At 37.8% G+C, this 16624-nt stretch overlaps 1 protein-coding gene across 2 annotated transcripts in view; it reads left to right on the forward strand.

Annotated features, from left to right (window-relative positions):
- ROBO2 (roundabout guidance receptor 2) overlaps positions 1 to 16624 on the forward strand; it is a 422548-nt gene that overhangs the window by 395448 nt on the left and 10476 nt on the right. For both annotated transcript variants that reach the window (XM_053456882.1, XM_053456883.1), the window contains exons 20-26: positions 1924 to 1966; positions 5388 to 5515; positions 6805 to 7086; positions 7419 to 7544; positions 8572 to 8728; positions 12258 to 12518; positions 13538 to 13737. In XM_053456882.1, the coding sequence (XP_053312857.1) occupies positions 1924 to 1966; positions 5388 to 5515; positions 6805 to 7086; positions 7419 to 7544; positions 8572 to 8728; positions 12258 to 12518; positions 13538 to 13737 (1197 nt within the window). The remainder of the gene's footprint in view (positions 1 to 1923; positions 1967 to 5387; positions 5516 to 6804; positions 7087 to 7418; positions 7545 to 8571; positions 8729 to 12257; positions 12519 to 13537; positions 13738 to 16624) is intronic.

Raw genomic sequence — 16624 nt, forward strand, 5'->3', positions numbered from 1 at the left:
TTATCAAAAACAATTAAAGTCCTGACATTAAAACATACTTGCTTAGAACTAGCTGCAAAAGTCTTTTTAATGCGTGCATTTAAAAAATTGGGGGAAATTATTATTATTATTATTTATTGTTTTATAAAGCACCATCATATCCCACAGTGCTGTACGATGGGTGTTGATAAATAGACATAACACTGTTAGAAGTGTATATTATTAACATTATGCTTCATTTGCCGTTTCCCTTAAGTAGTTAAAGCTCACGATTTTTTAATAGCATAATGAAACTAATGTTATAAAACATCACCATCTGCTATGAATCTCTCATGTATTTTGCTGGGCTGTTGAGGTTTTCAAAGATGTTGGCTCGGCATCATGAGAGTTGTAGTAAACCGCCATGTTAAGTCCCCAATTTCCCAGCCGCTTGACAGCAGAGAGGTGCTGTCGAGGAAGGCCAGCTATCTGAATTGCAATGAATCCTGACAGGTCGGCCCCGTATCGATTAAATACTTACTGACTAGAATTAAAATGTTTAGCTTCAGGTGCTCATTCAGTCAGAAACTCTATAGATTTCATTATTCTATTTTTAATCTTCTTTTCTAACTTTTACAAGAATGCCTCGCATTTTAATGAACTGACCCCGTTGGCATTCCATGTAGCTTAAGAGTATTGCTGACATGATGCCGAAAGCCGCGCATGCCACACAAATCTGAACAGCTCTTTCTTTATTTAGGAAATACTGCACCTGCAAGGTGGACCTAGCAGCTAGTCTATCAGTTTATCTTTCTACATATCTATCTATCTATCTATCTATCTATCTATCTATCTATCTATCTATCTATCTATCTATCTATCTCTCTATCTATCATCTATCTATCTATCTATCTATCTATCTCTATGTATCTCTCTATCTCTCTATCTATCTATCTATCTATCTATCTATCTATCTATCTATCTATCTATCTATCTATCTACCTATCTATCTATCTATCTATCTCTATATATCTCTCTATCTCTCTATCTCTCATCTATCTATATATTATCTATCTGTCTGTCTTTCTGCCTATCTATCTATCTATCCATCGATCTATCCATCTATCGATCTACTGCTATTATATATATTTATCTATCCATCTATCTATCTATCTATCTATCTATCTATCTATCTATCCATCTATCATCAATCTATCTATTTATCTATCTACTGCTATTATCTATCTATCTCTCTATCTATCTATCTATGCATCTATCTATTTACTGCTATTATCTATCTATCTATCTATCTATCTATCTATCTATCTATCTATCTATCTATCTATCATCAATCTATCTATTTATCTATCTACTTCTATTATCTATCTATCTATCTATCTATCTATCTATCTATCTATCTATCTATCTATCTATCTAGCCATCTATCATCAATCTATCTATTTATCTATCTACTTCTATTATCTATCCATTTATTGTGTTTTCTATATCGTATACTCATTTTTCCACCTCTTTTTGTGTAGCCCCTTCTCGCTCTGCCATCCTCTTTTTCTCTTTGGTCTCTCATCCTCTTTTGTTCTTTTTCTTTCATTCCCTTTTTTATTTTATCTTCTCTCTATCTCTTTGTTATGTCCTCTCTTTTTGCCTCTCTTTTTTCTTACTCCCACCTTCGTTCTTTTTGCTCCCCCCTTCCCTTCTCTCTCTGTGTATATGTATGTTTGTGACATGTTTTGAAGCATAGCCAGTCAGCAGTCTATTGAGTACATACATTTTTTCATGTTTAATGCGTAAGCACAAACTAATTCTTTATTGCATTTTATCTTAAGTGTTCCTGAGAAATTGCTACTTGATTGATAAATGACACATATTAAACAATATTATCAAAGATACAATTAAGAATGTGTTCCGATAAAGATCTTGTTCTCTTTTGTTGCATGTGATGTACAGTAACATTCCAAAGAGGAGATGGGGGCCTAATGAGCAACGGGAGGTAAGTTGGAAAATTACGAGATGCTATTCTGGTGTCCATGGCCTGTGCTTTAGTTTGGAGGTTACAATAAAGCTCAAGGATAACGAGTGAAGACAAGTCAATTGCATTGAGTATCCGAGGCGGACTTCAGTGGGTTTAACGATCTTTCCGGCATATGCTTTAGAGGGATCAAGGCCAGATGCTGTACATCTCCCTGACACCCCGGAAAGGAAAAAAAAGGAAATAAATAAAAATAAACATCGCCATCAACGTGTTCATTTGTTAACTGATTTGTTTATTACATTAATTAGATATTAGCAAATTAAGTCTCTGTTGTTTAAAACTGCTTATTGGTTCATTCTAAATTGCTGTGAGTAGACAATTACACATAATCGATCACAGAATAAATGATTCATGGATGATGGATAGGCTGTAGATTGATGCTACTGGATTCCACTACTTTGGTTACTCAATTGAAACTGATAAAACTTGATAACGCAGCTATATATCCTCATTTACATTTTCTTTGCCAATATAGAGATTGCAATTAGGCCTTGGTTATAACTTGCAATCTCTTATTTAATCAATATTTTAGCAAAAGGAGATTAGGCCTAATGAGAGCGACTGGATGTTGCGAGACAAGTGTCTGTATTTTATTGCTGTTGCCTTGGAAACGCGTGTTTCTCTTAGGAATTGAAATAGGAAGGGTTTATTGGAAGGCGGCAATGATTATTAATGCTCCTTTTGATTTTAAAAAGAGTGCATGTGTACAAAATAATTTCCCTCTCTTATTATACTCGCGAAAAACATGTGAAAGAAATTGAAAAGCATATTACTATTTCAATCACCCAGATAGATAATGCAATGGTACACTTCAGTGTGTTATATTATTATTATTATTATTACATTTTAAGTAGAGTGGAAGAGAAGATGACCTTGACTAGTGAAAACACTTCAGGTGTTGTATAATAGAGGAAGTCTGATTTATGTACTAGTTCTTAAGATTATGACATAAAGCTTTGTATATTCTATGTGTAACTTTTATATGCTTTGTACAGAGCCTGATGCTACAGAATTTACAACCACTAGCGTGGTCCAATTTTCTAGGGCAACACATACCAGGTCACTCAGTATTGTGTAAGCTTGTCTTATAATTTTCACTTTAATGTCTCATATACAAGAAAGTCTCTGGTGCAGGGACAGTCACTGATGTCTCTCATCTGAGTGCAGGGGCAGTCACTGATGTCTCTTACCCGAGTGCAGGGACAGACACTGATGCCTCTCACCCGAGTGCAGGGACAGACACTGATGTCTCTCACCCGGGTGCAGGGACAGACACTGATGTCTCTCACCCGAGTGCAGGGACAGTCACTGATGTCTCTCACCCGGGTGCAGGGACAGTCACTGATGTCTCTCACCCGAGTACAGGGACAGACACTGATGTCTCTCACCCGAGTGCAGGGACAGACACTGATGTCTCTCACCCGAGTGCAGGGACAGACATTGATGCCTCTCACCCGAGTGCCGGGACAGACACTGATGTCTCTCACCTGAGTGCAGGGACAGACACTTATGTCTACTAACTGCAAGCTTTGCCTGATTGCCCCTAAGGAACTGGGTTGCCACCTTTTGTATGACCCTACTGAGTCCGTACCCCATTTCTGCAGATCAAACCCCTGCTTTAGTAAAACCTCCCTTGTATTATTATATACAGCTTAAAAGTGAACACTTCTTACCCTATTTCCTATCATTTCTAATAATCTGACATTTAATCAGGCCTTGATTCCTCCTGTTAGCTCCTTCTTTGATTTCATATTGACATATTAGTCGATTAGATGATCCCCTTTCCCTACCATGGCTTTCTGAGTAATAACACAGCAAAGCCTGCTTGCTATCCCTGTCACCCCTTTTCTTGAGTTAATCAAAAATTCCCCAATTAAACATTATTTCCTGGGCATATCCATGGATAAAGCAGCCCCCGATCAGGCATTCTGCCTATTCAGCGTATTCAGTTGTATTTCTCTAGTAGTTAAAGGTCACAGATTTCCCCTGACACCCTTCTCTGTTGTTATAACCATGTAGACACTGGTCAGGCATTATTGCCATAAGCCCTTCTCTTGTATTAAAAGGCAGACCCTAACATTCCCTTTGTCTCTTCCCACATTGTATTACTAATATGACCCTCATCTGAAACTCCCTGCATCATGGTCTGCATCGTGGTCTTCTGTTCGGGTGGAGGAGGAATAGAGAATGATAAAATAAGACAGAGATTAGTTACTAATTACTAGTATTAACAGGTTGAAGTGATGAAGTGTTGATGCCAACTCAGACACAATCGGAGAATATAAGGGAGCGATTGATGTATTGTAATATAAAAATGGAGTGAGTAATATTTGCTTGGGGTCCTCTGTGTTCTAAAAAGGTAACAGCTTTAGTCATGCAATGCACGGGGGTGTCAGATTTCCTAGATTAAGGCAATAGGAGGAATGTCTGATTGGGATTGTTTGGGATGTGGTGACATCTGACCAGAGTCTAACCAAAATGATTGTAGGCTGCAGCCATCTCACTAGCTTTTCTAATTTTCCTTTATTCTGCTGATACAGAGTTTCAACCCCAAACAGCTCTCTTTAAGACATTAGTATCTGGGACAGTAGTACAATATCTACATGGAATCTTATGTCAGGGCAGAGCTTTTCCACAAAGGGACATATCCAAGAACAATTCTCAGGCAAAGTTCTAAATGTGGAGTCATGAATGAACCGTTATAACAGTTTTCTAAGGAGATCAGCTGCATCCCACTGGTTAGATCATATGTGTAGGTTTTTCCTGTGGTTGCGGTGTGTGTGGTCTGACTGATGACATATTTGCCATTTGTTTAGGACATCATTGAGTGATTGTGCCCTGAGCGGAGTCACCCATCACCAAACAAGCTTTTGTATTCTGCACCAAGCTTCTCTGATGAGCTGTAGATGTACATTGTGTAAAGTACATCGCAACAAGAGCTCGATGGAAGGTTTAAAGAGGATACAATGTAGCTCATTTTCGGAACCGTAACAACGTTACGACCCCTCTTGTCTTAAAATACAAAACACTGAAACAGAAAATCAGTTCGTGGGTGACAAGCGTTCTATCGGAATGTGAAAGGTGTTGAAAAAAGTAGCTTAAAGTCCTGGAAATGACTGTTTCAGAGCAGTCATTTTGAAGGATTATCTCCCGAGGTGGTCATTTATCATGTAGACCTGTGGAAGGTTCCCTTTCTGGGCTGATAGCTTACTCCCTTTTACAGGCAGAATACATCATTCAGATTCATGATAGTCATAGCATAGGATCGGCTCAAACGTATTTGCATATACATTTTTCAGCCTTACAGCATTATACAGGTACACATTTACTGATTAACAATAACTCTTTCCCCCATTTTTTTGTTTTTTTGTTTATATAGTCGTCCTGGACTTTTAAATGCTGGTGACTCTAGCTATCCTTGGCTTGCGGACTCCTGGCCTGCATCCAGCATGCCTGTAAATAACAGTAACAATGGACCGAATGATCTTGTTAATTTCGGCTGTGGAGGTTAGTGCTGTCTGAACGGTGTCAGTGCACGTCAATAATTCCATTTCAGACTTTTTATCATGCCGTACAGGTAAACCGAAAGTGTAATTCTTTCTTTGCATGAGAAGAACATTTAACGTTGGGTAGATCTTAGCTGGTTAAGTAGTTAAATGAAGGTTTAAAATGCTAAGGTCTATAATTTTAACCAGAATGCTAATATTTACCTGGGGTTACAAAATGGGTTGTGATAATCGATTTTTTGAAATGTTATTAATAGTGGTTTAATTAACAGGACAGTTATACTAAAAAGATAAAAAGATATCAATTCTCATCCTACTGAAATCACTGACAATTTGCTGCAGTTATTCTGCCATGTTCCTCTAAGCGGGCAAACAATTTATTTCCGCGTAGAAACACTGTGCGGGGCATTTGGCTGCTCCATTTATTATAAAAATTGAATGACATTATTAATTCTTAATAACTGATTTATAATAATGATAAATTAAATGTACCAGCGGCTGTATTGCACCACCAATTGTGGAAATCATTAAATAAATTATTTATGGAATCTGATTCTATTTTCTTTGACTACCCAATATTCTATAGAATGACTATTGTCTTTACAAACATCATTACTGTTCAAGGACATTAATTTGTTCCCAGCTGTAGAATTGTGATTACTCATTATATAGATCTTGTTGTCCAGGTATGAAAAGGCATATAAAAATAGAATACGTCTTATTTTGCATTTCCTTATCTACATGCAATCTTTGCTTGCTCTTAATATATATATATATATATATATATACATTTCGCAAAGATTCTGGGATGAAATCACAGAAGATGATTGAAGAATGGTTCCCGTAGATCAGGATGATTTAGTATTTCAGTTGTACCCATTGAGCAATTTCTCATTGTTTTCATGGAAGAGGAGGCTTTCCCAAGATTTGTGGATTCGTTTCCTTGTTATTTGTCAATACACCAGACAGCTTGACATAAAATGAAGTGTGAAAAAAAAAAAAAAAGGTTCTTCTGTTTTGAAATATTCTAAATTCGACTTGCTGACATGAAGGTATCGAGAAAAAAAGGGATGGTTTTAGGCAGTGAGACGTGAAGGACAAGTGGTTGGCCTGTCACCCATGCTGATAGTAAGGCGACTGTTGTATATCATCTTCCCTCCGTTGGTTCACAGACTCTCTCAGCCGAAATTCAAATGTACTGACTGACACATTTATTTTTCATCCTAAACCTTGATAGTCCCGGCATCCCGTGCATCACTGGTTTGTTTCATTCCCCTATGTTTAACGCAGATGTGATGCCAGCCGTGCCAGGCCAAGGAGACAAAACGGCTACGATGCTTTCGGATGGAGCGATTTACAGCAGTATTGATTTCACCACCAAATCCAGCTTTAACTGCCCAGGACAAATGACCCAAACCACGCCGTATGCTACTACCCAGATTCTGCATTCCAACAGCATTCATGAGCTTGCCGTGGACTTACCTGATCAGCAGTGGAAACCTCCTGCTCAGCAGAAATCGGACCTCACCGGGATAGGTTATTGTCTTCCAGACCAAGGCAAAGGCACCAACGGTGAGTCAAGACCCATAAATTGAGGACTATTTGTGTGCATGAAGTTAGGATTCGGTAAACAGTCAGCAAAATCTAGTTTGCCTTTAACATTGACTAATTGAGATATTGCATGTAATCACGTTCCCTTACTGGTTTATATCCGTATATGTGCTATTGTTACTATCATGTTTAAATACCAAGTCCCCCCCCTCCAAATTCCATTGTAACACCATGCGTGTGATGTTTCTCCTCCTCACCACCTCTGCTTTGGTTGCTAATTGCATGTGGTGCATGAGCTTCTGCTGTTTACTAATCACATAATGCCACTGTGACCTTTGCCCTTTAACCCTTAGCCTTACTTTACATACCCGACTATCGAATGGCTGAGGGAGTATCAAATAGAATGCCACACAACCAGTCACAGGATTTCAGCACCACCAGCTCACACAACAGCTCAGAGAGAAGTGGCAGCCTCTCAGGTCGGTCTACTGTGCGCAACAGGAGCTCTATATCATGCTCCGTTTAAGGCTAACTGAAAGATGTATCTGTGTGTCTGCTTTACCCAAACATCGCATGAAGTGTTGTCTTTTATCCCGTAATGATTGTACATCTTTGTTACTTTTATTGACATGAGCCGTTTGGGGTGTTAAAGTTCTCGATACTATACTACATCTCTTCTTCAGGCACTTTAAACTATAATATGCATGAAGAAGAGACCTCGGAATATAGATACCTCGGGAACCTGCTATCTTTTATACCTCAGCTGGCCAATAAATGTATCATCTTTACCAGAGCTACTCTTTTTGTGGCTAACATGGCTTTACCTTCATCAAAAATGAAAATTGTCTAAAAAGTATTTGTAGGGTCAGTTTAAAATTGATATTTTTCATAGGATACAAGAAAATCTTCTTGCTGCTGGTGATAAACCATTCGATTTTTGACACGCAATATTCTAATAGATCTTTTAGATCTTTTAGCCATAATACACAATGACCCAGTGTAAAAATTGCAAATTATGCAAGAAAATTATTTTTCGCACCAGTAAATTATTAAAAGTAAAAACTGCAACTTCCATGATCCTTGATGAGATCATGATCCTTATTCAGAGTTACAAAATAGCCGTTCTTCATACAAATTGTTAGACATGTGGGTTATGCAGCTCTATTGTGGTTTATTTGGCTACTGGGTGTACAAACAGTTAGTCTATACTTTGTGAAATGTGTCAGGCCACTAATGACCAGTACATTTTGCTTGGCTCGCATAACAAAAATAATCCATGCAGTAGGGGCAAATACATCTTCTGAAATAAAATGTTTGCTATATCTGCGGTTAATATAATATATTAGTACTGAGTTAATGGTGTTGTGATATAAAGCTTGCTTTAAATATTTTTTTCTTCTGAAAAAAAGTTTTTCAATGATTTATTAAGAAAATTAATTACACAAATTTTATCATATATGGTATTTTTAAAATTCAACATCCTGAACAATACGTATTTTATTATAGGTGGAAAAGGTGGAAAAAAGAAGAAAAATAAAAATAGCACCAAGGGTCAGAAAAATAATGGATCCAACTGGGCAAACGTTCCTCTCCCACCGCCGCCTATCCAGCCGCTGCCAGGCACTGAAATAGAACACTATGGGTTAGATCACCAGGAAGGAGGGTAAGCCATACTGTGCTGCGAGGGGACACATCAATCAATACGTCTGTTACAAAAAGTACCTTACAATGTACTTCAGGCTTATTTTTCATTGCAAGACACAAGTGGGGCTTGATTTAGATTCTAGCTGGGAGAAAGGAAACCAGTTAAACATTGACTCTGTATATGAAATGCCTTATTGGGACAAAATTGTGCGTTCTAATATCCAGATTGTGTATAAGGTAAACATTTTACAGCATATTGTATGAAAAAAAAGAGCCAGTATTCTGGAAGCTGATTCCCGAATGAGTGTTTCATGAAAGTAACTAAAAGTTTATCATGAAATCCTATTACTCTAAATATTCTGTGTATGCTGCTTGGCTGTATGGCTAGAGGCAGCAGTAAGCAGCGGGAAGCGAGGAGTGGTTCCGCTACTTTATAGATCTCTGGTGAGACCGCCGCTACAATTCTTAGAATGCCATCTCCAGAAGGATATTGACATTTTGAGAGGAGGGTGACTAAAATGGTGAATGGTTAGCAGGATAAAAAATAAATACCCTGGGATCTTAATGTATAGCTTGGAGGAAAGGAGAGAGAGAAGATAGAATAGAAACATTTAAATATTTAAAGGGACGAAGAACAGGAGGGAAGTTTGTTTAAAAAATAAATAAATGGTAGAACAAAAGGTTAGAATTTAAACCTAGAGGGTCAGAGGTTTAGATGTTATGCAGGGTAAAGTTTAAGTTTACTGGTAGAGTGATGGATAAGTGGAACAGCCTCCCAGCAGAAGTCGTAGAGGCTAATCCAGCGAGGGGATTTAAGCATTCAGCGAGACCAAGGACTGATTAAGGTTTACGTCTTTACATAAGGAGCAAAAGGGAGACTAAAGAAAGGTTCTTATTTGCCATTAAACGTTATGTTTTTGTGTTTCGTAGCACAACATTGAAATTGTGCATTGAGGGTTATCGCCAAGCCTTCGCACAGACGTAAAGAAAGCCCAAGCAATGTAAAATATAGCGCCATTTCCAATAAATATAATGAACGCTAACTTTCTGTTGAGTGCTATAAATCGCTTGCATATTGGTGTCTGTATTTTAAAGGGAACGTAGAGCGATTGGTAAGAATTTGAAAATGTGATAATGCTTAATGGCTGCTTAACAAGGAATAGTTTTGCTGGCAAGTGAATTTGCAAGACTAATTGGGATGTATTGTCGAAGAAATTGACTTTGGCAGACAAGATAGACAAACTGTTGTCTACAGTAATGATTTGATGAAAAAAAAAGGCAATGCAGTGAATTTATTGTTATTCGGAATCAAAGCGCTGATTTAAATGTTCATTTGTGTACGCGCAGTGACGAAATGTCAAACGCTAGTTCTCTGGTTTAAAGAAAATGGAGATGGATGTGTCAGAATTCATTTGCCAGGATGAATAGAATAATCAAAACTACAGAAAGGAAGCAATAACCTAGTAATTTCATGGCTTAATAAAAATAGAAAACATGGTAATGGGCTCTGAAGTTACCATTTTAGAAGTGTCATAAAATAGATTGTGACATTTGAATTGATCAGAAATAGTTATACATTGAAGAAATTATAGAGGGCAACGCTCCGACGTCCTTCTCATCTTTCACTGTCAACTATTTTTTGTTATCGTTGTATCTAATTGTTTATTATACTATAGCGGTGGAAAATGAAGCGCAAGGAAAATCCTTTTTAAGGGTATGTTGTGGACCACCTTAAAACACACCATCGGTATCATTATATAATGAAAGCAAGTGTTTAATGGTGGCATGATGACAACAAATCCTTTGAGACACCGTACTTCTTGATGACATCATATATGATGCTATAAACTTCCTGTGGGTCCTTTCATAGCTTTTCTTACACACTTACCGTATTTATCGGCGTATAACACGCACTTTTTTAACTAAAATTTGAAGCTGAAATCCTACCTGCGTGTTATACGCCGATAAATCCTAGAGCCAGTGGCGGAACTACCGGGGTCGCAACTGCGACCGGGCCCTGGAGTTCTGCCAGTCAGGGGGGGCCCAAGGGGTGCCGAGCGGTTGCTGAAGACGACCGCTCGGCAACTCTCGGGCCCCCCTGACTGACAGAAATCCAGGACTCCTCTGCTGGCGGCCGCCGCCGCCGCCTGCCTCAGCCGCCGCCGCCTGCCGCCGCCGCCTGCCGCCGCCGCCTGCCGCCAGCCTCTGCCGCCTGCCTCTGCCGCCTGCCGCCAGCCTCCGCCGCCTGCCGCCTGCCGCCAGCCGCCTGCCGCCAGCCTCCAGCCTCCGCCGCCTCCAGCCTCCAGCCTCCGCCGCCTCCAGCCTCCAGCCTCCGCCGCCTGCCGCCTGCCTCCAGCCTCTGCCGCCTGCCGCCGCCGCCGCCGCCTGCCTCAGCGCTTCAACTCTTGTGTTGGAAGCGTGAGGCGTTTGTCTCGGGTGCCAGCGCTCAGCAGTGAGCGCCGGCACCCGAGACAAACGCCTCATGCTTCCAACACAGGAGTTGAAGGTAAGTGACCGGGGTGGGGTTAGGGAGAGAGAGGGGAGATCCTGAGAAGGGGGGTTAGGGTGTGTGTGTCTGAGTGTGTGTGTGTCTTACTGTGTGTGTGTGGTTTCCCAGATAGCAGTGATTCTGATGGAGTTTTTTTTGTTCAGTTTTTTTGTTCAAAAATGGGGGTGCGTGTTATACACCAGTGCGTGTTATACGCCGATAAATACGGTATTTTCTTCCAATCACTTTGTATCTCTCTTTGGTTGGCCAGAAAGCTCCGTACTTTCTCCCAAAAGTAAGTGAGCTCATGAAAAGCAATCTTGTCGCTATGGCAATGGAACGTGGCTGCTGATTGGATCAGTCCTTTAAATGCTATGGCGATAAAACCACTTTTCAAACCAGAATCGCTTTCTCTACATAAACCAAAAGAGTACGCTAGCAAAACAATTAGATGGTTAAATTAATGGAAGCTGCGTGTATTAAAGTGGGTATAATTATAAAAGTGAATAAGAATAATTATAAGACCGTATTGTGGAAGGAGCTGCATCTCTTTATTAAGAACATGTGAAAAATGGGTCGGAAGGTTACAGTTAAACTACCGTGGGTGGTTCTGTGAACACAGTTTGAAGTCATTTATTCCCACCGTGTTTTAGTTGTACTTCTTTAATATTTAATGTCAATGCTGACTTCTGCTAAACTGTGGGAGCCGCGATGAGAACTATAATTTCAAAGAGTAGCCGATTCACTGATGAATAAATGAGACTTTAAAAATGGGATTTGCATTTTTTCTGATGTTTGTTGATATAATTAGGTCAATTTTGCAATGAACAGTAATTTATATTATAACTAATATTTGAGGAAGGTGTCGACTCGTAGAGGAATATTCTTTAATGCTCTTTAAATTATTTATAAAATGTTTTAATATAATGATAAAAAAAAGTTATGTAACAGGATAATGCTGGCATATATTTTTTTTTATTTTCTCCGGATAAATAAAGGTAAATATTTGTATTTATTCATTTTTAGAGATGTAAGTAAATATTTAATGTATTTTTAAAAGGTATGACAGTGATGGATGGTGCCCACCATTACCCGTCCAGACATACTTACACCAAGGTTCCGACGATGAGTTAGAAGAAGATGACGACAGGGTTCCGACACCACCGGTCCGTGGGGTGGCTTCTTCTCCTGCAATCTCATTTGGGCAACAGTCCACGGCAACGCTAACACCATCACCACGGGAAGAAATGCAGCCCATGCTTCAGGCTCACTTTGATGAGTTAACAAGAGCCTACCAGTTCGATATTGCAAAACAGTCTTGGTACGTGTTACAGAAAGCATGACATGGTCATTTGGGTTTAAAGACTGCTGAAATTTGATTGCAAGTTAACGTTTCTAATCAAAAGTAAAATATGTATATTATAACTCAATTTAACTTTGAATTGCCAGTAGTCACTCTTGAGTTGATCAGGGTCCTGTCTTGCACCCTGATGATGTTACAAAGTACTGTACGCTACGTAATAAATTAATGTTAACATTAGAATGGTTTCCTGAATGCCTGTCTACTTCATACTATCAAACAGTGTAAAATAAGTAATTTAATCTTTAATCTAAAATAAATGTTGTCTTTTTATGCGAAAACATAAGCTTTAAAAATAAATGAGCCAAAAATACCAGATACCGGTTTCCTACTAAGGAAGCAATTTATTATAAATGACTAATGAAATATAAGAATTATACTAGGCAGATGCTAAATGTGTTTTTATTTTTAGTGTGATTCAACAATCACTTGGTAAAGGAATGGCATATTTTTAGATTCTTATCTTCCATGCGTCAATAAAACATTAAAATAGAAAAAATGTCCAAAAACAGCTTTTTTTAGGAATAAAATTCACCATGACCCCTTATTCTTAAAAATAAAAAAAATATTTAAAACCTACATGTCCTGTATCGCCATGCATCTGTCAAGCATTATAGGAATTATCTCTTTATGACATTGCCAGTACAATTATTATTATTATTATCCATTATCTGTGTTTCCATTTTACACATCCTAGTTTATAAAATATTAAAAATATTTAAATAATAAGCCTCCACCATCATACAAAACACCAGAAAAATCATTACAATTCATAATTTAATCATGGGCTAAAAATTGCATTGTATATGAAACTAAAATATTTGCTTATAAATAAATAATAGCATGTCAATCCAACCAATTTATATGAACCCAATAATTTTCTTGACAGTAAATTCATTTTGACATAGCCAAGGGTTATATGAAAACCGTAAATTAAATTCCTTTTGTTTTCAAGCATATTTTTATTTCTCTCTTTTTAGGCATTTGCAGGCCAATAACCAGCCTCCTCTAGCTCCGGTTCCACCAATGGGATATGTTTCTGGAGCATTCATTTCAGACTTAGAAAAAGAAGTCAATGATAACGAAGAAGATGATATTGAAGAAGAAATTAAAAGGCCCCATCGAGGCTTAGAACACACTCCAGGCTCAAGTATGGACAACTTGGACAGCTCAGTGACAGGTAATCATACAATTGTTTATATTATATAATTAAGATATTGGTATATTATTGATATCATATACTTATTATATGGTCACAATTAAAAGGAACTAGTTTATCAGGGCGTTTTGATCTTGACAGGAGTTTCAGTTCTGAGAAGGCATTATTTATTTATTTCAATCAACTATTTAATGACCTTTTTGAAAATAACATTTGATTTTCTTCAAAGAAAGGCAAGAACACACAAAAATTCTAATTAAAAGAATTGCAAAGACTTGAAAGAGAAAGTTTTAACAAACAGATCACCCTATTGGGAATTAAGGCTGAGAAATGTTACATTCTTATTTCAAACAGATTTTGAAATAGTTTTCTTATTTATCAACCAAAATTGCTCTTGTTATTAAAATAAGTGGCATTATTATTGATTTATTTGATATTATTTTTAAAATATATTATTACTAATTAAATTATTTAAAAATAAAGAACAAATAGATTGCCATACCGTTATTTATGCTATTAATTTAAAATGTGTGAATACTCGGGAAAGTCAGTGAAAATATATATGCAATAACCACCTTACATCGACAGGGGATTAAAATTGGTCCTGACACTGTAGGGCTGCATGAACCCAACCCAACCTAATCACATAGCAATCTAGAGCATTAGCTGACACAGATCCCTGTAGAGATATAATACTAACAAGTAGTGAACAAAAGAGTTTCTACATTTACCTATGGTTCTATAGCCCATTATGTCAAATATTAACATTTTACTAAATACATTTTATTACATCATTATAGTTTCCCTTTCACTAAGCAAGTTGCTTAAGGATCACGGTAAACATTTTATGGCATCATAGCCCAATACATGAGTCCATTGTGATGTACTGACTAAATGAGTAGCTTAGTGAAAGGACAGGAATAGCCCCAAATAATCTTTAGTGTGTGGGGAACGGAAGAGAGGTGGACAGGGAGTGGGCGCGACTAAATGCAGGAACTGACCCAGAGACCTGGGGAAGCAGTGCGTTACCCGGAGACTCTTGGCTAATCCCAGAGACTTCACGGATGCGGTTTCTGGGAACACAGGACTCTCCATACCTGAACACAGAATCAAGGGGGTGGAGGGGGTTAGTTTTTGTAATGAGCCTCTTACCACATATGGGGTAAATCAGCCATCTCCAGCACTGGACTATACGTCCAGTGGGAAGATAAACAATACGATTTCCCATCACGAGCAACATTATTTACATATTTCGGTTCACAAAATGACTGCTGGGGTGAATGCCCCTGAATAACACAAACACCTCCCGCTCAATAGCTCTAATTGTGGAATTCCATTGCAATTATCAGCATTACATCTTTATTCATGTTAATGACTTAGAAATGATGACACTGAAGTAATTCTGGCTGCCACATTTAACCTTTGAAAAGCTTTGTGCAGAGACACAAATATCTTGACGCTACTTTCCGATAATTATTACCATTTGTTCCAGCACTTACCATTGATTCATTTTAAACATCCATAGCAAATCTCCTGCTGTTAGAATTTAGAACTAATGGCATTTCATAAGAAGGACCATGGGAAATGGTCAATAAGTAATACATAAATCAATTTTTCATGCAAAGCACAGCTTGTAGATTTTTCCTACCATTGCTATTTTCTTTCAGAATGTATAATTAGATCAATAGTCTCATTTCATAGATATATATACACATATGCATTATGAATATTTCTAAGCAAGCAATTAATATATACATATATAATTATGAGCATCTGTTTAAAAAATGATCAAGGGGTGTCAGGCAAGTGGGACATTGAGAGGGGCTACGAGGGAGATGAAAAGCATTACAAGGTTTTCCCCTTTACGTCTTTTATTTGGACCAGGAACCTTTAATTGGTGCCTAAAGCTTTAGGAAGCATTTGTTGTATGATGTCTCCTTTCTGTGGCTCAATAACTGGAAGGGAAAGAGTGAAAAGGTTAGGTAGGAGATTGAATAGGTAAGGGTGAAAGAGTGGTTTTATATGTGGTAAATGGCATGAGGAAGAAAAGGGGCTCAAGTGCGGATAAAAAAGACCAATGGGAGAGAAAATATGTAGACAATGGAAACAATATCCTTTTGACATAATTTTTGGCCACAACATGTCTTCATTTAAATCATATAACTTACAGGTACATTTGTGAAGCCTTTTTTTTTACATTTAATGTCTAAATAATAATAATAATTATTATAATTATAGTACATATTTACTAAACATTTAATTAAACTCACAATTAAGCAGTAATGTGAAAAAAATGTAATTTTTTTAACTTATGCAAATAATTCAGATTCACCATCATCTTGCAAAACCGAATTCATCTTTTAAGACGGATGTTTTACAATGAGACGATAATAGAATTGCCACCCAGTGTGTGTTCTGCCGTATGTTGTGCACATCATAAGGAGTGTGTTTCCTTATCTCAGCTCTGCAGGTTAGGAAGCACATTGTAGCTGCCACCAAAGAAGAATGTGACATAAATGAAGCAAGGTCCATGAATGTACGCCTTGTGCTAAATGAAACTTCTACACACAGGCTGTCCCATTTCAATTTTGAGTTACTACGATGGATGATTTCAGCTTAATAGCTTCCAAATATGCAAATGACTATTATCCCTAAAAATAAACATTCCTTGGCAGGTGAAAGGTTAAAATCAGAAAAAAAGTTCTAAATGTGGAACAAATGTGTAAGCCAATGGAGTATCCCTGATAAATCATCTAAACAACATATTTTCCAACAAAATGGCTCTGTATAAATATTGCTGTTCAAGTTAGATAGGCTAAGATGTGTTATTAACCCATTGAGTGCCAACCACCTATGTGATAGTTGGTTGGCAAAGTGGGCCTTAGGAGCCAACCACATATTTCATATG

This window comes from Spea bombifrons, chromosome 2 (genome assembly GCF_027358695.1).
Source record: "Spea bombifrons isolate aSpeBom1 chromosome 2, aSpeBom1.2.pri, whole genome shotgun sequence".
Lineage (NCBI taxonomy): Eukaryota > Metazoa > Chordata > Amphibia > Anura > Pelobatidae > Spea > Spea bombifrons.